Here is a 25,013-nt window from a genome sequence, read left to right on the forward strand (position 1 = left end):
GGAGAGGAAAGGAGGGAGAGGGGAGTCGGAAGACTTGGTCTCGGACTGAGTAAACAGCCTGGGTGACACAGGCACACAGAGTGTCTGGGGCTGTAATCTGGGCTGGGAGCCCCAGAAGACAGGGGGGCTTGTGTTCTGAGTCCCCAGGGGCCAGCCGTGGTCTGCTAGGCATCCCCAGGGGCACCGCCTGGTGGCCTGGGCTCCTGGGAGGGCATCTGGGGCCCTTAGTGATATCTCAGATGGCCAACCCTGACCTTCAGACCCTGGATGGGGACACGTGCGGGAGAAGAACACCACGGGAGGAGAGCTTGGCGAGGCTCTGTGTCGGAGAAGGAGGAGGTGTCAGCTTTCTGGGGACCAGCCAGCCCGGTCCCGAGGCCAGCCTACTTGCTGGAAGGCGCCGCCTTGGGCATCAGCCCTGCCCCTAGCACAGGGGCGCATGGTGCGGCCCGGGCGCCCACCTGCAGGGCCCGAGAGGCCAGGCGGTCCATCATGGTGGCACGCTCCAGGTTGCCCTCCTCATGCTCCCGCAGGTACACTTCGTACAGCTCCTGCAGATGCTGCGGCACGGCCAGGTTGCCGTCTAGGGTGGGGGAGCGGAGAGGCAGGGCTCAGTGCGCGCTCTCGGGCCCTTAGCGGGTCGGACTCGCGGGGTAGGTAGCGCGGGGACCCTACCCTGGATGAGCTGCCGCTGGGCGCGGATGATCTCCTCGCAGAGGCTGAGGCGCTGCTCCAGGCGGCGCAGGGCCTCGCGGCGGTGGCGGAGCGCGCCGTCGCGGAGCAGGGCTTGCGACTGCATCTCGGCCTTCTCCAGCTCCAGCTCGTGCACGCGGCAGAGCAGGCCGAGCGCCTCGCGCTGCTGCTCCGAGCTGACGCGCCGCGGCAGCGTCTCCTCCAGGCGGCGGCCCCACGCGCGCAGCTCTCGGCACCGCTGCTCCAGCGCCAGCTGGGGAGCCGAGCGGGCCGTCAGCACCAGGTGGCTGATGAGGGGCCGCCCGCGCCCGCCGCTGAGCGGGTCCTCGCCCTTCCAAGCCCCCGGATGCTGTGCGGCCGGCTGAAGCCCCACTCCGTGGCCTGCTTTTCGAAGCTGTGTCTTGTACTCTGCACCCGGGGACTGCTCCTGAGTGACCCCTCTGTGCCCACCTTCTTGCAACCCATCCCTGAAACAGGCTGGGTGCAGTAAAGTCGCTCAGTTCTGTTCAACTCTTTGCGACCCCATGGACCGCAGCCCGCCAGGCTCCTTCTTCCATGGGATTCTCCGGGCGAGGACATTGGAGTGGGCTGCCATTTCCTTCTCCAAGGGATCTTCCCGACCCAGGGATGGAACCTCAGTCTCCCGCATTGGTGGCCAGACTCTTTACCATCTGAGCCACCAGGGAATCCAGGGAAATGAGCTCCGTGGACCAGCTCAACCGCAGCCCATCTCATGCCCTCTGGACTGGTGGACCCGGAAGCCCCCTGGTATGGCTATGCTCCAGAACAGAGAAGGGAGATCTGGAAAATCCTCATTAAAATGTTGGCTAACAGTTTTCTGAGTCTTTAATGTGTGAAAGGATTTATTTACTCTTCTCATCAACCCCACTAGGCTTGACCACTCCCATTTTAAAGATGAGTTCTTGCCTGGAGAATCCCATGGACAGAGGAGGCTGGTGGGCTATAGTCCAGGGGGTAACAAAGAGTCGGACCCAACTGAGCGACTGAGTCCACACACACAAAGCGTTAGTCCCTCACTGGTGTCTGACTCTGTGACCCGCCAGGCTCCTCTGTCCATGGGGTTCTCCAGGAAAGAATACTGGAGTAGGTAGCCATTTCCTACTCCAGGGGATCTTCCCGACCCAGGGATCAAAGTGGCATCTCCTGCATTGCAGGTGGATTCTTTACCATCTGAGCCACCAGCGAAGTTCTCAGATGAGAAAGAGAGACTCAAAGTCACAGGGGATTTGTGGCCTGAGAGCCCAGGTTTCACTCCTCCCACAAGCTTCCCCCAGCCCCTTCCTGCTGAGTCTCTCAACCCCCTTTCCCAGACCCAGAGCCCCAGGCACCTTCTGCTTTCGCAGCTTCTTCTGCTCAGTCATCAAGGTAGCGATGCTTTCGCGGGCAGACACCACCTCGGCGGGCTCCTCGATGTCTGGCTGGTTGTCACCGGTGTCCGAGTCCTTCCTGGTGTCATCCTTAGTGAAGGACTCCTTCCGACGCTCCTCCCGCCACTTGAGTGCCCGGCGTGACTTCTCATGCTTCCAGCTGCCACAGCCCCAACCCCAAAGGAGACGGGGGATTCAGGCCATGGAGGGTTGGGGGGCATAAGGTGCGGCTCCAGCTCCGGCTCCCATCCCAGGCCAGCTGTGCTTACCTGGCAATGGTGAGCAGGTGGTGGGAGGTGTCCATCTCCAGCTCCATGCCGCGGTTTTCCAGCTCCAGCAGGCGTCTCCGTGTGTCCATTTGCTCCTGGAAGGTGCTGATCAGCTGCTCACGAAGGTGTTCCATTGCAGCCTGTTCGCCCTGCCCGCTGTGCAGCTGGACCTCGGCTGCCCGTTGAATGGGAGGTGGGAGAGGTCAGTGGAGGAGGAAAGGTCAGCCCAGGAAAGTCGGGGTCTGCCTGGGCCCTCCCCCCCTCTTTCTCCCCAAAAGACTTCTGTGCAACCACCTCCTCCAGGAAGACCTCCTAGATTACCCCCTCCCACATTCCACCTTCCACATTGTCTTCAGGCAGTGACCCAAAGGTGACTCCCAGCTCCCTGTATGAACTGGGCTTCCACCAGCCTTTAGAGTGCCTTTCTGTCACCTAGTAAAAGGCACCCCTTAGACACTTTACTGCCATGTGCTGCAAGATCATCAAAGCAAGTACAGAAAATCTGTTAGGGAACCGTATCCCTCCTGGCGATGCCAGGCCCAGTCTGACAGCCCTCACTGCAGTCCCCAGAGTGAAGCCCCCACACAGCTAAATGCCCAGGTGACTCTCACTCTGATACCACCGAATCCTCGGGTGAGGTCTCTGAGGCAGAGATCACGATTCTGTTTGACAGCTGAAGGACGGGTGGCTTAAAGGCTACTCAGCCAGAAAGAGCCCGAGTCCGGCTTTGAAGCCAGCACTGTCTGACCGCAGAGCACCCTGAGGGGCATTGGGAGACGGGTTCTGGCTCACGGAGACCCAGGCACACACCCTGGATGTGGCGGATGTCGCCCCGCCCCAGCTGGGCTCGGTCCGGGCTCCGCCCACCCCGCTCCTCGATCTTGCGCTTGAGCCTCTGGATCTCGCCCCGCAGGTCAGCAATGATGTTCGTGTACTGGGCGATGTGGTAGGAGACGCTTAGCAGGTTCCGCTTCACCTGGGGAGGGGGCGGGGTACAGTCACCTGGGGGCCAGGGCCTGCCAGTGGGGACCCTCTTTTTCTGCTGGTTGACAGTAATGACCTCCTCGCCTCCAACCCTGCTCTATGCTCTGCTTAGTCACTCAGCTGTGCCTGACTCTCTGCGACCCCATGGACTGTAGCCTGCCGGGCTCCTCTGTCCATGGGATTCTCCAGGCAAGAATACTGGAGTGGGTGCCATGCCCTCCTCCAGGGGATCTTCAACCCAGGGATTGAACCCAGGTCTCCTGCATTGCAGGCGGATTCTTTACCACCTGAGCTACCAGGGAAGCCCTGCCTCCGACCCTACAACCTATCAAACTACATGCCCCCACCAGAGGCATACTCCTAAAATTATGTGCCACCCCCTCCCCCCAAGCCCCGGCTCTCTGTGCCACTCAACCTTCATCGGCTCCCTACTGCTGGGAGAATGTCCTGATTCCTTCATTTGGTGTTGAAGGCACACTGCTCTCTCTAGTTTCATCTGGCTCACTGCTCCAGTGGAGGAAGCATTCTCCTCACCCCACCTCTGCCGCCAACACCACCTCCTCCCTGCCTTAGGAGCCTCTGTCTTTACTGCTCCCTCCCTTCTGGAGTCTCCTCTTCACCCTTCAGATTCCCACTCACGGTCTCTAAAGAGGTCCGTGGGATCCCACTGGCCTCCCTGCTGTTGGCGTGACTGCTATTAATAATATTCTGAACTATCAATTCGCTCTTTTAAGGGTCTCTTCCCACCATTAAGTTACTTAATGGAGAGAGTAGAGATAAAGCTTCCAGCTCCTGACACAGTAGCTGGAAAACTGCTGTGTTAGGAGAATGTTGGTTAGGTTCTTAGACTCTTCACATGGGTGGGCCCAGATGACCTCATAGATAGCCAGGATTCTAACACACTGATCAGAAAATGTAGGGAAACCTTGAAAACTGGGCAGAGCTCAGTGCCCTTCCTCCCCAGCCGGGAAGCCGCTTAGCTCCCTTCAGCCTCACTGTCCTCGGCTGTAAGATGAGGACAGAAATAACGCCTGCCTGAACTGATAAAGGGCCCACAGTATAAGTGCTCAGTAACAGTCACTATTGGAACTGTCGGGGTTAGGGCCTTCGGAGGAGTAAAGTTCTGAATGAGCATCTTTTAAGATGAAAACAGAAGATGGAAGGGGATGGTGGGGCTCGGGGCACAGACCTTGGGGATGAGCACAGACTTTGAGCAAGAGGAGGACCGGGACTTCCCTGGAGGTCCGATGGTTAAGAGTCTGCCTGCCGATGCAGGGGACATGGGTTTGGTGTCTGGTCTGGGAAGATCTCACACGCCACGGGGCAGCTAAGCCCGTAAGCCACCCTTACTGAGCCCACATGCCCCAGAGCCCACGTCGCACAAGAGAACCCACCACAGTCGCCACAACTAGAGAGGAGCCCCCAGTTCGCCGCAACCAGAGAAACCCCACACGTAGCAACAAAGACTGACCGTGGCCAAATAAAGTTTGAAAAGAGAAGGAGCCCCTCAGAAGCTGTGGGCTTCCTGGCAAGTCACAGGGGGCCAGATCAGTGGCGGCTTGGTCCAGTGTGTGTGTTCGGGGGGCTGGGGGTGGCAGGCCTTGGAGTCAGTCAGGGGGCTTGAATCTTGGCCCAGAAGGGCAGATCCTGGGGGCACAGAGCAGGGGCCCCTCACCCGGGTCTTGATGCTCTTGGCCCTGCTGGCGTAGGTCAGGGTGTTCCGGGACTCCTCGAAGGCGCTGCTCGCTGGGCTGATGTGGGCGATCATCACGGTGCGGCTGTTTCCCCCAGGGAGTCCTGGACGGGCCGGGGGCGGGCGGCGGTCAGCAGGGGGCTGCCTCCCTGGACCCTGCTCCCGCTCGTGACGCCCTCGTGGCGTGTGTGTGCATCTCTCTCTCTCTCTCACACTCACAGGTGCTGGTGCCGAGCACCCCGTGGACCCTCCCGCCCCCTCTGCCGCCTCCCCGCTTCTTCCCTCTCCGTTTCTTCTCCAAAGCTCATGTTAGAAAATTTCCAGCATCTGAGTCAGGGCCTCCCAGCTCTCCTCCTCCCCCGCTCATATACATGAGGACGAGGAAAGGTTGGCTGGAACCAGAGCGGGAAGAGCTCTGAGGGGTCCTGGGCTTCTCCGCCATCTCCTCGGGCCATCCAGGTCACCCCGTTTGCTGACGGCGGAAGGTGCCATTGTCTTGGCTGGAGCGAGGCTGGTGATGGAGTGAACTGGGCCTGTGGCCACTGCCTCCCTTGTCCCGGGCTTAGCCCTGCCCTCTTCAACGGAGAGAGTGTGCGGGGCTACAGGGGCCTGGGGGCAAAGCCCTTGGGCGTGGCAGTGACCAGCTGAGCGACTTCAAGCAAGCTCCTTCACCTCCCTAACCCTCAGCTCCCTCCGGTTTCTAGGTGGCAGGAGCCAGCTCTCGCACCCCCAGCCTGCAGGTGCAGTGATGCTGGCGGGCTGATGCCCGGCGTTAGGTCACCTGCAGCTCTGCCATCAGCCTAGCCAGACCTCTGCTGGGGCCCTCCATCCAGCACTTACTGGCGGGAGCCCTTGGGGAGGTTACTTAGCCTTTTGGTGCCTCGGTGTCCTCGTCTGCAAATGGGATTAACGACCCCCTAACTCAGATACGCTGACCCGATAAAAGGAACTGAGGAGAATTCCCTGGCCATCTGGTGGTTAGAACTCCATGCTTTCACTACTGAGGGCCCAGGGTTCAATCCCTGGTCGGGAAATTAAGATCCCACAAATCATGCAGAATGGCTCCCTCCTCTCCAAAAAGGAACTGGGTGTGGCGGGGTGAAGCAGTGCATTCAGACCCCAGCCAGGAGTGTGCCCCCCACCCCACAACAGCAGCCTCTGGGAGCCACGAGACTGACTGTCCACCTGAACCCCCAAATCCAGATGACTCCCAGTTCCCTCAAATCCATAGCCCTGGGTGGGAGGGGGCGGTCAGATGCTCAGATGCAACCTCTTTTCCTCCCCGCTGTTCGCAAACAGGGGCCGGCGAGCGCGTGCTCAGTCGCTTCAGCCATGTCCGACTCTTCTAGACCCCGTGGACTGGCTCCTTTGTCCATGGGATTCTCCAGGCAAGAGTACTGGCGTGGGTTGCCATGCCCTCCTCCAGGGGATCTTCCTGACCCAGGAATCAAACCCCCATCTCCTGCATTGCAGGCAGATTTTTTTTTACCCCCTCAGCCACCCGGAAACCCCTAACACACAGGACACCCAGTTTAGATCTGAAATTTGGATGAGTGAGCTTTTTTTAAAGTATAAGTATGTCTCAAAGATGGCATGGGACATACATACTGATACCCAAACCAGATTTCGTTATTTATCCGTTATTTATTCACATGCAGCTGGACATCCTGTATTTCTCTCTGTGCAGCTGGCAGCCCCACCCCGGGTGCCCAGGGCCCAGGCCCGGTGGCAGCTGGTACCTTCAGGAGGCGGGTGAGCTTGCTGTCGCGATAGTTGACGTACTTGTTGGTGCCCTTGTCGCTGAGCGCATTGATGCAGTTGCCCAGGGCCAGCAGCGAGCGGTTGATGTGGGCCCCCTCTTTCATGCGCTGCCCACGGTTCTGTGTCTGGGGGGCGAGCAGCAGGTATGACTCCCCACCCCAGGCCATCCTGGGTTGTAAACCCTCTCCCCACCCCCCAGGGCTCTGCAAGGAAGAGACGCTGAGGACCTGGTCTGCCCTCTGCCCAGGGAGGGCATTCCAGAAGGTCAGAGAACAAGAAGGTCTCTGGACAAGAGTGGGGCTTCCTAGGCGGGTGCTAGTGGTAAAGAACCTGCCTGGCAATGCAGGAGACACAGGAAACGCCGGTTCGATCCCTGGGTCTAGGAGATTCTCTGGAGGAGGGCGTGGCAACCCACTCCAATACTCTTGCCTGGAAAATCTCATGGACAGAGGAGCCTGGCGGGCTGCACTCCATGGGGTCACAGAGTTGGACACGACCGAAGCAACTGAGCACGCAAGCTGGACAAGAGCAGGGGACAGGACGCTCCCACGGAGGGCTGAGAGCCTGGCTCTTCGTCTGCCTGGGGACTGACCCTCTGGCACAGTTAAGGGCAGCGCCGAGGGCGAGATGGCGGGAGGTCGCGACTTCCCAGGCAGCTCAGCTGGGAGCCCGCACGGCCGTGGGCTCCCGGCTCTAGAGAGAGAGCGAGGCTCCAGAGGGGAAGGATGGAAGTTTGCGTGTACGTGGGGAAGGGTGTGTGAGCGTGTGTGAGTTGCATGTGTACATGTGACAGCGTGTATATGTGTATAAGGTGTGTGAGGAACCCCCTGGGGTTCCAGGGTCTAAGACTCCATGCTCCCAATGCAGGGGGGCTGCGTTCGATCCCTGGTTAGGGAACTAGGTCCCACATCCACAGCTAAGAGTTTGAATGCTGCAACTAAAGATTCCATGTGCCATAACTAAGACCCGAAGCAGCCGATACATAAATAAATAATAAGTAAATATTTTTAAAAAAAGGAAACCTGTGCATTAGGAAATGCATGAATTTGTGCGTGAATGGATGTAAGAGCAGGACAGGACCAAGTCCCAGGGGCTCTGCCACCCTTGGGAGACATCTCTGCCCAGCCTGGTGAAGCTGGGATCGGGTGGCTGCAGGGCACACCCTCTCCCCACTAGCTGCTCCCCGCCCCCTTCCTCCAGGAAGCCCTCAGGCCTTTATGGAAAGAAAATGTGTTTCTCCCACTCCACCCTGTTGAAACCAACCCCACGTGTTCCAACATGAAACCCTTGTTGCTTCTCCCTGGTGCTTGCGTTTGCCTCAGTGCTAATGGTGAGATGCCCATGGATTCAGGCGACCACGAAACTTCTGAATTTGCCCACAAGAGGGGGCCAGGGTGGCAGGGCTGGGCAAACGGTGATGGGGAGGGACGAACACTGACAAGTGGGTGGCAGGCTCTTTTTTCTCCCTGATGTGGTGGGCAGGGTCCCCTCCCTCAGGGGACATCGTCTCCCCGGGGCGCCAGCTCCTCACCGGGCCCGTTCATTCTCCTGGCTGTTTCCCCAGGTCCTCTGGGACACACACTGTTTCCTTCCCTGGAGAGACCCTCACACTCCCAGGCCCCTTCCCACAAAACAGCCCCTTGGCCGGGGGGTGGATCTCCCTGGGGTACCCTAACCCAGCCAATCATTTCTGTCCTCTGTGACATCCCTCAGTGCCCGCCCCTCTGGAGCACCCCCCACTCCCGCCCTCCCTGAGACAGTCCCCACTCCACCCCTTGGGGAGCGGGGTGGGCCAGCCTCCCTGCCCCGCACCCCCAAGCTCTGCCCCTAGCCCCGGGGGGAGCCGGCCTCACCTGGGAGGCCCGCTCAGAGCCAGCCAGGTCGATCATGAAGAGTCGGCCCTGCCGCACCTCCTGCAGGACGTCCCTGACCCGGCTGCGCTGGCGCACGGCCACCTGGAGCACGGCGTGGGAGCGCGAGGACGTCTGGTTGGCGGCCGTGGGCTCCTGGGTCCTCTGCCGGTTCCCCCTCATCAGCAGCTGCATGATCTGGGTGGGCAGGGCAGAGCAGGGAGGCCACTCCTGGGGGCCCGTGGGGATGCTCCCCAGTCCTGCCTCTGTGAGGTTGGGAAGGGGCCCAAGGCAGGGCTGGGTCAGCTGCCCGTGTGCTGTGGGGGCCGAGTGTTCAGGGCCTGTCTGTCAACTGGGAGGCTGGGTGCCTGGCCGGTCCCCAGGGTCGGCGTGGCCGGGGGCGTGTCATCCAGGGTCCTCTGTGTCTGCCCCAGCTCCAGCCACCTGAACTGCAGTGGCTCCCTGGTTGCAGAGCCCTGCCGCCTCTGGTCATACCCCCACACACAGAGATTAGTGTCCTCCACTACCCGACTGGCTGCACAAGACTCGCCTCTTTGGCATTGATGGTGGAGACCTCAGTGATTCCAGCCACCTGGATCACTCCCTTGGAGTCTTCCCTCAGCTCCAGGTACCCCAGGGAAGGGTTCAGCAGGTCCCGGATCATCTCATTGTAGATCTGATGGGACCGGTTGGGAGGGGCAGGGGACAGACGTTAACGGGAGACCAAGAGCAGGAGGCTCAGGCAACAGCCGGGCTCTCCATCCCTCCCGAGAGCTCCAGGCTCCTCTCAGGGAAACCCTGGGTTAAGGAGATGGACCCCTTCCTTCCTTCCTATGGGGTGGGCATAAGGGGGCTTCAGCATCCAGGGGGAAATCCTGGGCTGCCAGAGCCAACGGTACAGAAGGTAGCAGGCCGGCCGGGCACCAGGCAGAGGATAGGACCTAACCCATGGCCAAGCCCTGGTGGTTGCTAGGCAACCCTTATGGTACCTTCACCCAGCCTCCCTAGCCACGGCCATCGAAGTGCATTTTGCTGTCTAAGTCAACACGATGCTGGCTGGAGCAGGTGCTGGCAGCAATGCCTCGCTGCCCCTCCTGAGCTGTCACCCAGGAGATTATCAGCTTCCAGAGGGAGCCAGGGAGGCCAGGAGCCAGATGGAGCCTAGCCCAGTGGCTCTCCCGCCGCTTCTGGCCTCTGTGGGCCCCCACCCACACTGATCTGCTATTGCCTAGTGATAGCGCTCCCACAGGCGGGCATCGGGGGCTATGTCAAGGTGGAGAAGGCTGGCAGGTCTAAGCCTGTCTGTGTATGTAACATTCTCACCTGTACCTACATATACAGAGTGCCTACAGGCAGCCTGGCAAAGCAAACAGGGTTGGCTCAGTCGTGTCCGACTCTCTGAGACCCCATGCACTGTAGCCCACCAGGCTCCTCTGTCCATGGGATTCTCCAGACAAGAATGGAGTGGGTTGCCATTTCCTTCTCCAGGGGATCTTCCCAAGCCTGGGTCTCCTGCATTGCAGGCAGATTCTTTACCATCTGAGCCACCAGGGAAGTGGAGGAGTGGGTCCAGAGGATGGCCTCTGGGAGGCTGGCTGAGGTCTGTGTGCAGTGACCAGGTAGCTTTGGAGTAGCCAAGTGGGCAGGGCCCGGCTCTAAAGCCGCAGGGTCCTGAGTCTGAATTCCTGTTCCCCCACTTACTGTGTGACCGCGGAACTGTGGCTATCTAGTTGCCTAACCTCTCTGAGTTTTTATAAAGTCAGGCCGACCACACGCACGTGTGAGAGCAGCCGTGACGAGCGCCCCCAGGAAACTGCCCCCTGACCTGACCCCTGGGAGGTAAACCAGCCCGGGCCTGTGGACCTCCTGGCCCAAGCCCACAGGACGGGGTGGGCCGAGGGCTCACCTCCAGGTAGGACATGGACACCTCGTATTCCATGTCATCGCTGGTCTCCTCGATGGCACGGAAGAGGTCGTTGAGGGTCCGAATGTAGATGCCGGGCTCGTGGTCTGTGCCCAGCATGGTGTAGGTTTTCCCGCAGCCTGGGGCAGAGCAGGCTGGGTGGGTGAGCAGGATGGAGACTGGGAGCACGGGGGCCCCTGGCAAACCTGGGGGTGTCCTCAAGGCTGGAGCCTCCCAGGTGGCCGGGAGGTGGGGTAGGGGGAGAAGATGGCATCCTTGGCTGGGGGTGGGGCTCTGGGTCTAAAGGGCTCTGGGAGAGGGCAGTTTCAATCGGCCACGTCCTTGATTCCTGCTGCGGCCTGGGCCAGACAAGCTCTGAGGTAGAGGGTGAGGAGCTTGATTCTTGGGGGCACTCGCCCTCACCTGTGGGGCCATAGGCAAAGACAGTGGCATTGTAGCCTGAGATGACGCCTTCGATGAGGCTCTTGGTGGTGGCCTGATACACCATCTCCTGTAGGAAAGAGGAGATCCATCAGGGCCCTGGGCACAGCCAGGGCAGAGCACACGGGCCCGCGGGCTCACCCTGATGCCCAAGAGGCAGTTTCATCCTTGGAGCCCTCGGGCCCTGAGATGTGGGTGTGGGAAGGGGGATGGCTGTCTCTGCTTTCCCCCCATGGGTCGGGGGGCAGGGAATGCCAGCCTGCAAGAGTGCTCAGGACACCTGAGACCCTCCCCACCAACAGCTGGCTCCCAGCCCCCAGCCCAGAGGACGCCTCACACCTGCTCCTTGGAGCATCCACGGATGGGTGAGATGGGGGTCCCTGGGAGGGTGTCAGCTTCCCTGAGGCGCCCCTCCCAGCACCAGATGGGCTTCAAGCACCTTCCTGCAGCTCCCCTAGGGGCCACCTGTGGGGAGTGCTGTGTGGGTCCCTGTGGAGGGTGGCATCTGTGTGCTGACCGTGGTGTGTCCACGCAGACGGCTCTGTATGCGCCATGCAGGCTCACACATGCGTGTGTATGTGGGGATGCGGCAGGGAGAGAGTGAGTGATGGAGGGTCTCCTGGGGCTCGGTGCCAGGGTCCCCTAAGGGCTCCCTCTCAAGTCAGTCAGAGGGCAGAGAGGGGATCCCGTGTGTCCCCAGGCCCAGGCGCCCCCTCACCTGGGTGGCAGTGAAGTCAAAGGCCACGTCGAACAGGTAGGACTTCTCCCGGGAGCGGTGCGCCCGTAGGATGTCATCGGGATCCTCCATTGGGTCCATAAGAACCACCATCTGCAAAGGTCCCAAGGGGAGGCGAGCAGTCACCCAGGAGCCCCAGGCCCACCCCAATGTCCACACTGACCACTGACCTTAAGGAGTGGGAGGGGCCGGATGAGAGAGGGATGGTGTCTGGGAGCGCCAGGGTCAAGGTCAACCAAGTCCCAACATAGGACAAGACACTGAGCGGACGGGCTGCCCTGGGACCACCCCAAGGTCTCAGAGCTCCCTTCCGGGGTCAGCAGGGGAGTCAGGGCCAGTGACGGCCCAAAGAGAGCTTGAGAGGAGACAAGGACTGAGGCTGGCCCCTGGGGGGCAGACAGAGGAGGCTGATTTGGGAGCCCGGTCCAGTACCGTGGACTCAGGAGATGTATAGGGGTCCCTCTGGGTGCACCCCCATCCAGCACCAGGATTCAGGAGCCCCCGGTGCTGGGAGGACCGCAGCTTTGGGGCTCCCACCAGGCTCCTCCCAGCAGGTACACGCTGGTGCTCACGGCATCTAAACCGGCCTGAGACACCCCGCCCCTTCCCCCAGGTCCCAGCAGGGCCCTCCTCTGAGACCTGCAGTGGAGGGAAGAAGGAAGAGGTAAGACAGCTTCCCAGGAGGCCCGAGCCCGGGACCCTCACGCAGAGGTCTTAGTCAGTCAGGTGGGATTCCAGAGTCACGAGAGGGGACGCCCCAGACAGGCTGGGCTGGGGCTCTGTGCAGGGAAACGAGGAGGCCACTGCCCCGGCCCCCCTCACAGACTGCTAAAGCCTGGGTGGCCACAGCGAGTTGCGTGCAGGGCACTGGGGCCTGCAGTGTATCTGGGGTGCACACCTGTCTCCAGCCACCTCCTCCGGGCTTCGGCCCCAGGGCCGTGTAAGCCTCTCCCAGGATCCACTTCCTGGCTCGGGCCCTAATACCAGCAGCAGGAGCCCTGATCGAGTGTCAGACCCAAATGAAGAAATATCCGCCCACAAGTCCCCAGGCATGTGTCCCAGAAGAGGGATGCAAGGGAACCTGACCAGCTGCATGGCTCTCACCCTCGGTGTCAGAGCTCCTGGGCACACCGGCAGTGCCAGTGGCCCGAGGGGCACCCTCTGGGGGCTTTCAGTGCAGGGGAGGGTGAGCAGCCTGCACAGATGCCCATCCCCCACTGATCACCTTCAGATGACCTTCGGCACTGCCAAGTTCATGGGCACCGTGGGCATCTGGTTCCTTTGACATCCAGCCTCCTGAATCAGGACATTGTCAGCACGGCTGCCACGAGCCCCTCTTAAAAGAGGGTTTTGTCTGGGTCTCCATCTGTCTGGACCCCTGCCCGCACCCCTCTTTTCAGAGCATCACCCCCTTCCCTGTCCACTCGGGCACACAATGGAGCCCTTGTGCCCCTCGGCCAGGTGAACTGGAGCTGAGCTGCGGAGGGCTGGGGTGAGGGTGGGGTGCTCGGGGCTGCCACGGAGGCAGCACAGTGAGTTTGGGCCGAGTGACCACAACTGCTGGGCACCTTGCATGTAACCCAGGCATTAAGTGATACCCTCCGGGTCAGAGAGAGATGTGATTTCCTGCCTGACATTCAGAGTACAGTGGGGAACAGACCATTTTAGTAACAAGCGCTGGGTTCTGGGAGGCAGGCAGAGTGCAGAGAGGGGGCACACGACCCAGCTTTTCCACTGCAGGAGGGCTTCCTGGAAGAGGAGGTACCAGAACTCTTTTTTTTTAATAAGATATTTAATATAGTTCCCTGTGGTATACAGTAAATCCCTGATGCTTGGTGGTTTAGTTGCTAAGTTGTGTTCGACTCTTGTGACCCCATGGACTGGAGCCCACCAGGCTGCTCTGTCCATGGAATTCTCCAGGCAAGAATACAGGAATGGGTTGCCATTTCCTTCTCCAGGGGATCTTCCTGAACCAGAGATTGAACCAGGGTCTCCTGCACTACAGGCAGATTCTTTATCAACTGAGCCATCAGGAAGTAAGTCCTTGTTGCATATCTACTTTATTTTTTAAAAATTTCTGGCATGCCATGAAGCAAGCAGGATCTCAGTTCCCTGACCAGAAATTGAACCTGTGCCCCCTGCCCTGGAAATGCAGAGTCTTAACCACTGGACCACCAGGGAAGTCCCAGCACCAAGTCTTAAAGGATGAGCAAGAACTGGCGGAGGAACGTGAGGTGGGAAAGCGTCAAGGGGGCCACACGAGCAAGGCCGTGATGTGACAGGCAGGCTGTGGGCAGGTGACCTCAGCACAGAATCACCAGCAGTTCTCAGGGTTGGAACGAGAGCTCAGGAACTTTTCCTCCTGTTCTCACTGCCAGGAATCCCGAGAGCACAGACCCAAGATGGCCACAGAAGGAGACCTAGGGGCCCCTCTGTGAGCACGTGTTGCCCGCCCCACCCCCCTGCCCAAAGCAGCTCCGAAAAGTCACCCAGACTGGCACCCAGCATCGGCCCAGGGAATGTTTTGTTTCTTTGGGCTACACCTCGCGGCTTCTGGAACTTTCCTGACCAGGGATTGAACCCATGCCCCTCTGCAGTGGAAACACAAGAGTCCTAATCACTAGACCACCAGGGAAGTCCCCAAGGAAAGCTTTCTAAATAAAGCTGCACTGGGACCATGTGCAGTGCTAAATGCTTTGCACACTTTCTCATCTTCTCCGACAACTTAGAGCAGGCCCTCATTATCGCAAGATTGTAATGGGGAGTCAGACTGGTACCCAAGGCTGCACTGCCAACGACAGAGCTCACTGGATTCAAAGCCACTGGGTTCCAGGACCCAGGCTCCTAACCAGGCCTCCTGTCCCCGCCTCTGGAACAACAGAGGCCTGGCGGGGGGATGCTCCTCTGTTTGGTTGAGCTGTGCCCCCCCCCACCAGATTTAAATGTTGAAGTCCAACTCCCCAGCCCCTCCGAGTGTGCCCTTATTTGGAAATAGCGTTGTTGCAGATGTAATCAGTTGAGTTAGGATGTGGCCCTTTTATAAGGTCCGGTGGTGTCCTTATAAAAGGGGGCTATTAGGACACAAACACATGTAGAGGAAAGGAGATCAAGCCAGTCCACCCGAAAGGAAATCAGTCCTGAATATTCATTGGCAGGACTGATGTTGAAGTTGAAACTCCAATAGTTTGCCCACCTGATACAAAGAGCTGACTCCTTAGAAAAGACCCTGATGCTGGGAAAGATTGAAGGCAGGAGGAGAAGGGGACGACAGGGGATGAGATGACTGGATGGCATCACCGACTCGATGCACATGAGTTTGAGAGAACTCCGGGAGATGGTGAAGGACAGGGAGGCCTGGCGTGCTGCAGTCCGTGGGGTCTCAAAGAGTCGGACACGACTGAGTGACTGAACAACTGTGGTATTTTGGTCCAGCAGCCTTGGAAACTGATACATCACCCCCCAACCCCCTGCCCAGAGGCAGGCTCCTCCCTCAGCCCGGAGGCGGTGGGCTCAGCCTGGGAGCGTCCTTTCACAAAATCCTTGAGTCTTAGGTGTCCATGTTCAACCTGTAGCATGCTGGACACCTGCCTCTGGGAGGTTTCAAGGGGGACGTTGACCACACAAGAGGCACAGGGCCCCCTCATACTGGCAGGGGGTGGGGTGGGAGGCGTGGCTGGGGCTGGGCCAGGTGGCAGCACATGGCAGGGCCCTGTCTCCGCTGATCCAGGCCCCCTGACTCCGCAGAGGCCCCGGCTTGCCTCTCCCTGCCCTCACTGCCCCACACCCAGACCTATTCTTGACTCAAGGCCAGTTGTGATCTTTGCACAGCTCTAGATTTGGGCCGGGAAACCCAAGATCCACTGGGGAGCTAGGGGGGGCCTCAGACTTGGGTGAGGGACATGTCATCCATAGATGGGGCTGCAGAAGGTGCCAGGCTCCTCCCCAGCATCTCCTAGGTGAGAAATACCAGGAACAAAGCGTGTGGGGACTTCTTCCTGCTGAGCAGCGCTAAGCTGCGGGGTTTTGATCAGCTGAGCAGCACTAACCACGTCTTTCTGGCCTGTGGATGGCTCAGGGTTCCTCAGTCTTGGCGCTACTGATGCTTTGGGCTGGACCACTGCGAGCGAGAATTGTCCCGGGCGTTGTAGGATGGTTGGCAGCAGCCCTCCGGCACTGGAGGCCCCGGCACTGCCTCCTCCAGGGGTGACATTGCCACATGCCCCCCCGGGGAGCACAATTACCCCCGCTTGAAAACCGCTGTTCCCCCTCAAGCCACCAAACTGGCAGCGAAGTTCTCTGAGCCGGGGGCGATGTGCAAATTGGGTTCAGGCTTCAGACTGCTGGGTGACCCCGGGAAGACTGCACCACCTCTCTGGGCCTCACGTTCACCCTGGCCAGAAGTCAGGGAGGACCCACAGGGCCATAGCCTTGAGAGAAGAAATCACCCCATCACCCCTCACCTGCTCGGGAAGCCCCAGCAGAGAACAGGAATGTGAGGGGGTGCCTAGCTCAGGAGACATCATTTCCAGTCCAGGTTACTAAGCCCACAGCTCCTTTATTCTCGGGCTGTAAACCAGACACAGCAAAACAAAAGCCGGATTCCAGCTGGATATCACCTCTGTAAAGCTGTTTCTGCATTTGTTTGTTCTTTAAGAAGGAAAATTTATGGCTGGTCAGATTTCTAGTTGTACCATCCTGTGGGTACTCAAGAAAGGAGATTTTGATCCCAGGAAGGGTGTTACAGGGTCCTGACAGCCCTGAGGCTAGATGAAAAAGATTAGAATGCTGAGCTCATAAAGCCACCGAGGTCCAGCCAACTGCTCCCAACAGAGCCACACCTGGCTGATATCCTGGCCAGGTCCCCACCTTCCTAGAGGACTGTGAGGACCTGGGTAAGCAGAGGCGTGACCGACATGGTCCAGGGCTGCCTTTCTCGCGGGTCTGCTGATCCCTTCATCACCGTCTTCCTGGAAGCCTCTGAAATGCAGATTCCCAGCACTGCCCAGATTCACGGAATGAGAAACTCTGGGGAACTGGGCCCACAGATCTGCCTTTTTAACCATTGCTCTTGTGGCTCAGTGGTAAAGAATCCATCTGCCAATGCGGGAGACGCGAGTTTGATCCCTGGGTCTGGAAGATCCCCTGGAGGAGAAAACGGCAACCGACTCCAGTATCCTTACCTGGAGAATCCCATGGACAGAGGAGCCTGGCAGGCTACAGTCCACGGGGTCCCAGAGTCAGAGATGGCTGAGCACAACAATACAGCACACAGCTTGTCGTGCACCCATTCAGGCGCTAAGTGTAAGCATTCTTGCATCCTGGCGGCATTATTCATAACAGTCAAAACATAGGAAACAAGCCAAATGTCCTTCAACTGAGGAGAGGTCGATCAGATGCAGAGCAGCATGGAATCCTATCCAGCCACGAAAAGGAATGACACTCTGACCCAGGCGACAACACGGATGAACCCTGAAAACATGCTCAGTGAAACCAGTCAGACACGAAGAACCACACATTTCAGGACCCCGTTTCCACGAACTGTCCAGAGCAGGCAAATCTACAGAGATGGAAAGTGGTTGTCTGGGGCTGGGAGGGGGCTGGGGAGATGCGTGGTGGTGTGGCTAAGGGTGGAGGGAAAGGCTCCCCAAATCCTCTCCCAAGTCCCGCTCCACCAGGCTCGGCCCTCTGGGGTCACAGAGCCGGGAAGCAACCAGACGGTGGGCGGTGGGCGTGCAGGGAGGCCCTGCCCCTGGGGCAGTGAGCAGACTGAAGCCGCCCTGGCTCCCGAACAACACTCACGGATTCTGACGCTCAGCACCTGTCACCTTATCCTTTATTTATCTTTCACAATAGCCTCACCCTCACAGGATCGCTCTAATCCTCTCAACAGCTCTAGGGCCTGGCAGAGCAGGTTATTAACATCCTGCTTTCTGATGAGAAAACAGAGACTAGGAAGCCCCTCGCCTGACTCCTGAGACAGGACCCCCAGGGGTTCAGGGAGGTTGACACTTGGGCTTTGAGGCTAATTCTGGGATTATGCATATGGGCAGGTGACTTAAATCCTGCAGATAAACACAGTCTGGGAGGCTGAGGGGAGAGGCAGTGGGCTGTGGGCTCCTCGGGGCGGTGGGGGTGGGGTGGGGAGAAGGAAGCTCTTTGTTCTGGGAGCTTCTTTTTCCAGCCTTGGGACTCCTGGGCCCCACCGCCCTCTCAGGCTGCCCTCCCCCACTTTACAGTCATCAGGGGCACTCCCTGAAGGGTCTGGCATCAGAGTCTAGTCCCAACCCCCAATGCTAGGAGACTGAGCTCCTACTGGACTCTTCCCCGAACATATATATGTGGCAGTGACCAACTGGGGACCACCAGACAGAAAGCCCTGAAGCCAGAAGCGGGTGGGCAGGAGGTGGGCCAGGGTCTCACTTATCTCCGGGGCCTGAAACCATCCTGACTGTCAGCCCTTGAGATAAACTAACATCTCTTAAATCCCGACCACGCACCAGGCACTGGGGAGCGCTGGGCATCCAGGAACCCTGGAGACGTCTACGTGTGCATACTAAGTCGCTTCAGTTGTGTCGGACTCTGTGAACCTATGGACTGTTGCCCACCAGGCTCCTCTGTCCATGGGATGCTCCAGGCAAGAATACTGGAGTGGGTTGCCAGGCCCTCTTTCAGGGGATCTTCCCGACCCAGGGCTCGAACCTGCATCTCCTATGTCTCCTGCATTGGCAGGTGAGTTCTTTACCACTAGCGCCACCAGGGAAGCCCTGGAGACATGTAAGAAGGCATTGTGTTGACAGCGCTATGATGACGCCCCAAATCAACCGTCAACCCAAATCAACATCCCCGGGGGCGGTGGGTGGGGCAGGTAAGACCACAGGCACCTGAACCTCCTCTTTACAAATCCAAACCTGGCTCCAGCTTCCTCAGAATGCAGGCACCAGCCTCTGGTCCGCAGAGGGCACTCTGCCCTGCCCGTGTCCACCTCTGCAAAGCGGGGGGAACACGGACTCTCTCAGCCCCAGGAGAACAACCCCCAGCTCCAAGCAAGGCTGTGCTGGGACCCCCCTCATGCCAGCAGCTGACGGACGCCTAGGCCCACCTCTCCCCACTAGGACCGCCGACTGGCAGGCTTTGACAGCACGGCCTCCCTGCTGACCACCAAGGGCCGGGCTTCAGTAGTGTGACCTCTGGGTTGCTCCCCACCCCCTGGCCCGAGCACGGGGGCAAGTAACTCCTCCATCACAGAGGGAAGAAAGAGCCTAGAAGCCCAGGCCAGGACAGACTGGGCTGGGAGCCCCTCTGTGGGGCTGGGTTGTGAGGAAGGGCCACAAGCAAGGGGGCAACGGAAGCCGCTGGGTCAAGGGCAGGTCTGCTTCCCAAGCAGAAGTCTCTTTAGTGGGGGCGGGGCATTGTGCAGGCTGCCTGGGCCAGCGGCACCTTTGCTGGGAAGCGGCTCCATGGCCATGTTATGCTGGGGTTGCTCCCACGCTCTCCCTGCCAGTCACCAGGCTCTACACCTCAAGAAGGAGGAGCTGAACAGCTGGCCCATCAGTGAGGCTGGTCAAGCCTGCAGCCCCGAGCCCTGTCGGGGTCAATGATGCAGGCCTGGGGGGCCAGGGACATAGACGAGCCCTGGGGGGTCACCAAAGAGCCACGGAGGTCAGGGTGCAGGGCCTGGCCAGACTGGGAGTTTGTCCTTTTCTTAAATTTTGGCCTCGAGGCATGTGAGATCTTACTTCCCCAACCAGGGGTTGAACTCACGCCCCTTGCGTTGGAAGGTAAAGTCTTAACCACTGGACCACCAGAGAAGTCCGCCATTCTGCTTCTTGGACTTGTGTGTCTTTACCTCCGGCCGCCCAGGGTCTTACTGGTCAGAGGAACGGAGCACTTGAGTGGTGGCTGGTTTTTGAGAGGTGCCCAGCCTGCCACGCACTGTGGCTTCTCCCAAACTGCAGGCCAGGCAAGTGCATCCTTGTTTTATCTTAGTCACCTGACCAGAGATCAAACTCCTACGCAGGGGAAGGGCAGAGTCTTAACCACTGGACCGCCAGGGAAGTCGCAGGCAAGTGCATCTTTGAACCCAGTGGGGAGAGAAGATGCTGGGGGCAGAAGCCTAGTGTTCTCCCCCTGCAGGGCCTGGAGTCCGTATTGAGAGTCCTGGGCCCACGCCGCTCAGACCACCCTCTGTATGTCTAAGCCGAGAAAGGAGCAGGCCCGTCGGCACTGCCCAGCCCAGGACCTTCTCGGAGGCGCAGTCCAGCCTCCCTCTCTACTGGCAGGGACAGAAAGGAGCCTGTGTTTGCCGTGTGTGGGCACACAACGGGCTGTGCCCTGGACCAGAGCGTTTCCATCAGCATCGGTTAATGTCCTCAGCCCCCAGTCCGGCTGGGAGCCAGGAGCAGCGCAGAGAGACAGCATCTTTGTCCCTGACAGCCCTGGGGACACGTGAGACCAACAGGGAGTGGCCTTGCCGGGAAGGAGGGCTCTCCTCTGGAGCTCCCTGGCCCTTCATGGATGGCCCCTCTCATCAGCCAGTCCAGGAACCCCGGGCACTTTCTCTCACTAATCCAGTAAGTCCCCTACACTGAGCCTTCAAGGTGCAAACATTCAAAGATGCCAAGGTACACCTGGTTCCAGCAAGGACCTGGAGCCTGTGCCATCAGCGCCAGGCGTGCGTGACACTGCAGCCTGCCCTCCATCTCCTCCTGCTGACGATCCTTCAGCTCCACCATCTCCCACCTCCTCGCCCCCTCCAGTCAGTAACCCTTCTTGCTTGTTCACTCCTCGCCAGCCCCTATACACACTACTGTCCTTTTCAAGGCACCGTACTGTCAGATTAAAAAGGCTTTCTTTATTTTTTGTGTTTGTTTTTAAATATATTATTTGGGTGAAAGGCATTATAAACCTATTACAGTACAATGCTGCTCCTGCTGCTGTTGCTAAGTCGCTTCAGTCGTGTCCGACTCTGTGCGACCCCATAGACGGCAGCCCACCAGGCTCCCATGTGCCTGGGATTCTCCAGGCAAGAACACTGGAGTGGTTGCCATTTCCTTCTCCAATGCATGAAAGTGAAAAGTGAAAGTGAAGTCGCTCAGTCGTTTCCGACTCTTAGCGACCCCATGGACTGCGGCCCACCAGGGTCCTCCGTCCGTGGGATTTTCCAGGCAAGAATACTGGAGTGGGGTGCCATTGCCTTCCCCATTACAGTACAATACTACATAGCCAATGGTGTTAATTGTGTACCTAGGCTAACTTTGTCGGACTTACGCACAAAGTGGACTTACGAATGTGCTCTCGGGATGGAACTCCTTAGTAGGTAGGGAACTTACAGTAGATGACGTGTGTGTTAGTTGCTCAATAATGTCCAACTCTTTGCAATCCCATGAACTAGTAACCCTCCAGGCTCCTCAGTCTGTGGAATGCTCCAGGCAAGAATACCGGAGCGGGTAGCCATTCCCTTCTCTAGGGGATCTTCCCAACTCAGGGATCGAACCCTGGTCTCTCCTGCACTGCAGGCAGACTCTTTACCATCTGAGCCATCAGGGAAGCCCAGCAGATGATAATTCACAGCTACTAAATGCCTACTGCATCCCAGGATCTGGGGGAGCACTGTGCACACATCAGTGCGCTCCCTAAAGAGTCTTTAGGGAAGGGTTAGTCACAGAGGAGGCAATTGAGGCTTCTGGAAGCAACCTGGCCAAGGCCACACGGCTGGTAGAAGGCAGAGCCCACCCTGCACGACTGCTGTGTGCGTACATCCTGCTCCTGCTGGCCTTTAGGTGGGGCCTCCCAGCCCTCCCCTGCTTTCCTTGAGGTCTTTGAGGAAGGCTACCCCTTTCCAAGGGGGAACAGAGGAAGAGAGATCAGGAGGCTGGTGCCACCCAGTTCCGCCATGACCACAGCTTGTGGGAACCCCAGGGGCAGGCCGGCAGCTCGTGCTGTGTTGCCTGCCTGTGCTCTTCTTATCACGGCCGTCGGGCTTCCTGAGTCCACCTTCCAGGATCAAGGGCAGCAAGTGCTCACTTTGCGTCTCTCTCTGCACCACGCGGGGCCACCCCGACTCCTCTGACCGCTCCCCAGCACACTCTGCCGCTTTGATGAGCCCTGGAGCTCAGGAGAAGCCGGCAGCAGCTACGGAGCTCCCGGAGGCAAGTGGCCGCTTTCAGGGTCCCCATAGGCTAGAGCAGCATGATGCCTCTACCCAGGCACCAAGAATGCCCTTGCTGCCCCCACCACGGTGCCCACCCCCAGCCCACACTTGGATCCTCAACTGCCTACCCCAAAAAACATCCTGGCTGGGACTTCCTTGCTGGTCCAGTGGTTAAAAACCCACCTTGCAATGGAGGGGACACAGGTTTGATCCCTGGCTGGGGAACTAAGATTCCACAGGCTTCAGAACAACTAAGCCTGCGTGCTGCAACTGCTGAGCCCTGGGGCCACAGCTAGAGGGAAGCCCGCGCTCTACAATGACGATCCCACATAAGACCCGATGCAGCCAAAAATAAAAAAATTTTTTAAAAGATTGAAATGTCAAAAATAAAACCTTCCTTTAAAAGCAAGCAAACAAACAAGCAGAAAACAGCCCGGCCGTGGGGGACAATGTGGCTCCTGCCCGCACCTCCAGCCTCCTCTCACCCCTGCTCTCTCCAGCCTGAGCCACGCTGGCCTTTTCTAAGTTACCCAAGCGTACCACCACCCCTCTCACCCCAGGGCCTTTTCACACACAAGTCCCTCTGGTTGAAATTCCCCCTTCAGCACACTCCTAAAGAGCTCCTCTTCATCCCGCATTTTCAGCTCAAGCATCCTTTCTCAGGGAAGTCCTCCCTGACTCCGAGACAAGGTCAAGTTCCCTCTTACTCCCACAGCAGCATACATTTCTTTGCAGCCCTTGCTGACTACACACTCATACTTTTCATCACAAGAAAGCCATGGAAGGAAGACAGGGTCTTTTCTGCTCACCGTGGTTTCCTGGCTCCTAGCACTATCCCCAGTGTGTTGTGGGTACTTGATAAATATTTATTGTCTCTTGTGTAAGTGGAGGTGGAGCTTGCCCTGCCCAGCTCATAATAGTGACAGGAAGACTGAGAGAGCAAACAGACGTCCAAAGACTCTGCAAACCATGAACAGTCTGGTGACCCTAGGAACACATGCCCTATGGGGAGCAGATCCATTAAGGTGGGGAAGTTAAGTCATGAGTACATGGAAGGTATGTGAATTTTTTCCGGGCTGGATGAAAGGGCTCAGCTCACTTCCCCCTGGACCAGGGAAGCTTTTAGCTCTCTTTGGATCAATCTAGGGAGGCTTCCTGGAAGAAGGGCGCGGTGGTTTCTTTGACGATGCTATCAATAGTACAACCGAGAGCTCAGAGGGTAGAGGAGGGGTCATTCCTGCCTCCACCAGGTGAGTAGGTACCTGCCCCCACTAGATGAGAGCAGACCCCTGCCTTGCTCTGCGGCTCCCGGCCACAGTCCCCATGTACCTGCTCGTCCACTTTGTGGGCGATGAGGGTGGCTCCTTCTTCCAGCTCTGCCACGCTGATGGGCCGGATCCGGAGCGCCACCTGGGAGGGGAGGTCAGACCCCCGGGATTAGATGGAGAGGGCTGTGCTGGGCCCCTGAGAGAAGGATGAGAGGACCCCAGGATCCTTCCCTCGGACAAGCCCCGTGGGTTCCTCTCTGATCAGCCAGCCACGCCCGGTTCATCTTGAGGAAAACTTGGTGGTTCAAGGCAACCATCCAGGGTGAGGGCACCAGGTCCACAGCGTGTGGGCTGTGTCTGTGTCTATAAATTTCCCAGGAGCCTGTGCCCCAGAGGAGACAGCCGTCTGCTCCTCCCGGCTGCATCAGTCACATGCCCGAATTAAGCACCTGCAGCTCCCCTGGGCTTTGAACTTGGAGCCCTTGGCACCGGGGCAGCCTGTCTGTGCGTCTGTGAGTGATGCGCTGCACGTGGCGGCCAGGTGGTGGGATGGAGGCCCAGGGAACCTCCCCTCCTCGTGCTGACTACATCCCTACCCAAGGACAGCGCCATCAGGGGCTCCCTCCTCTCTCTGTCCTCCGGCCAGAGAGAGATGATGGGTCCCCATCTTGGGTGTGGGTCTCCCCAAAAGAAGGGGGAGGTGTTTCTTCTTCTGATCAAGGGGAAACACCTGCTGGGCGGGTGGGTATAACTAGCCATCTGCAGGCCCGGTAAAAAGCCTTCCCTCTCAGAGGCACTTCATTGTCAGAGTGCCCTCCCGCCTCCTCAGTCAAACTCCACAGATGGGAGGGGCAGCCCCTCTGTCCACACCTGCCAAGGCAAGCCATTTGCAAAGAGACAATTCTAAACTGCCAGACAGGATGTTCCAGAGCCTGGGGCTTGCTGGGGTTGCCTTATCCTTCAGTTACATCATCACCCACCTGCTGGTGGAGGAGCTTCCCCAGATCTCAGAAGTTAGGGGCTGGGAGGGTGCATCGGCCTTGGGATCACTGAGTCTCCCCCACCCTCATCACTCTGACCTGGCCCTGTTGATAATCAGAAATCTGTCTTTGTCTCTAGCTGCTTCTTGGACCCCCATTCACACCTCCTCCTCTGCCTCAGTCCCCAGGACCCTGGGGGGCCATCTCGGTGGCTTCCAGCACTTCTTTGAAATATTTAGAGTCCTGACATGGACAGCAACTCAATAACCAGCCACCCTCAATCTTGTGCCCGCTCCTCTGGCACGTGGGGACTCTTGCCCACCTATGGTCCTCAAAACCCTCTAACCTCCTGACCCCACCAGTTCCAGGTACCCTCCTTCACCAGGAAACCTCCACTTTCCTTTTCCAGAAGATGGGTCGGGCGCCCCCTGCCCCTGTCTCTTCAGGATCATATAGCAGTCTGGCCGTAGGGTGTCCCCTGGTGGGAAGGTGTAAAGGGGGATGGGACTGAAGCCTGGCCAACTTCTCAGGTCTTAGCAGGGTGGCCAGGATGCCTTCCTTCTTGATATCCACGACTTGGCAAAGTTGCTCAGGACCGTCGCAGCCCCTGGTCTTAAGTGTCCTCTTAGTGGAAACACCCAATACAGTCTGGGGGCCGCCGGCAGAGTCTGGGTTCTGGGGGCCAGAGATGGGGTAGAGGAGGAGGAGGGGTCTCACCATGAGTTGCTGGTCCTTGGAGTCCCCGCTGTCCTTCATGCCTGCGGTGGGCGGAAGGGCTCAGGCCGAGATCGCGGTCATGGCTGAGCCGCACGCCCACCGCCTCCGGGGCCCGCGCGGCCGCTGCCTGACAACCCGAAACCAACAAGGCGCGCGCGGCCGAGGGCGCGGACCAGGGCG

At 58.7% G+C, this 25,013-nt stretch overlaps 1 protein-coding gene across 1 annotated transcript; it reads right to left on the reverse strand.

Moving 5' to 3' along the window:
- Positions 1-583: 583 nt before the first annotated feature.
- On the reverse strand, positions 584-25,013 carry LOC133231528 (kinesin-like protein KIF19). The gene is given in 14 exon segments (XM_061389918.1): positions 584-946; positions 2,043-2,241; positions 2,351-2,525; positions 3,161-3,326; positions 5,010-5,125; positions 5,128-5,131; positions 6,767-6,913; positions 8,642-8,836; positions 9,189-9,314; positions 10,545-10,681; positions 10,965-11,052; positions 11,701-11,811; positions 23,198-23,278; positions 24,834-25,013. Coding segments are annotated over 14 exon segments (1,947 nt in total). The 5' UTR covers positions 24,873-25,013.

Source organism: Bos javanicus, chromosome 19 (genome assembly GCF_032452875.1).
Source record: "Bos javanicus breed banteng chromosome 19, ARS-OSU_banteng_1.0, whole genome shotgun sequence".
Lineage (NCBI taxonomy): Eukaryota > Metazoa > Chordata > Mammalia > Artiodactyla > Bovidae > Bos > Bos javanicus.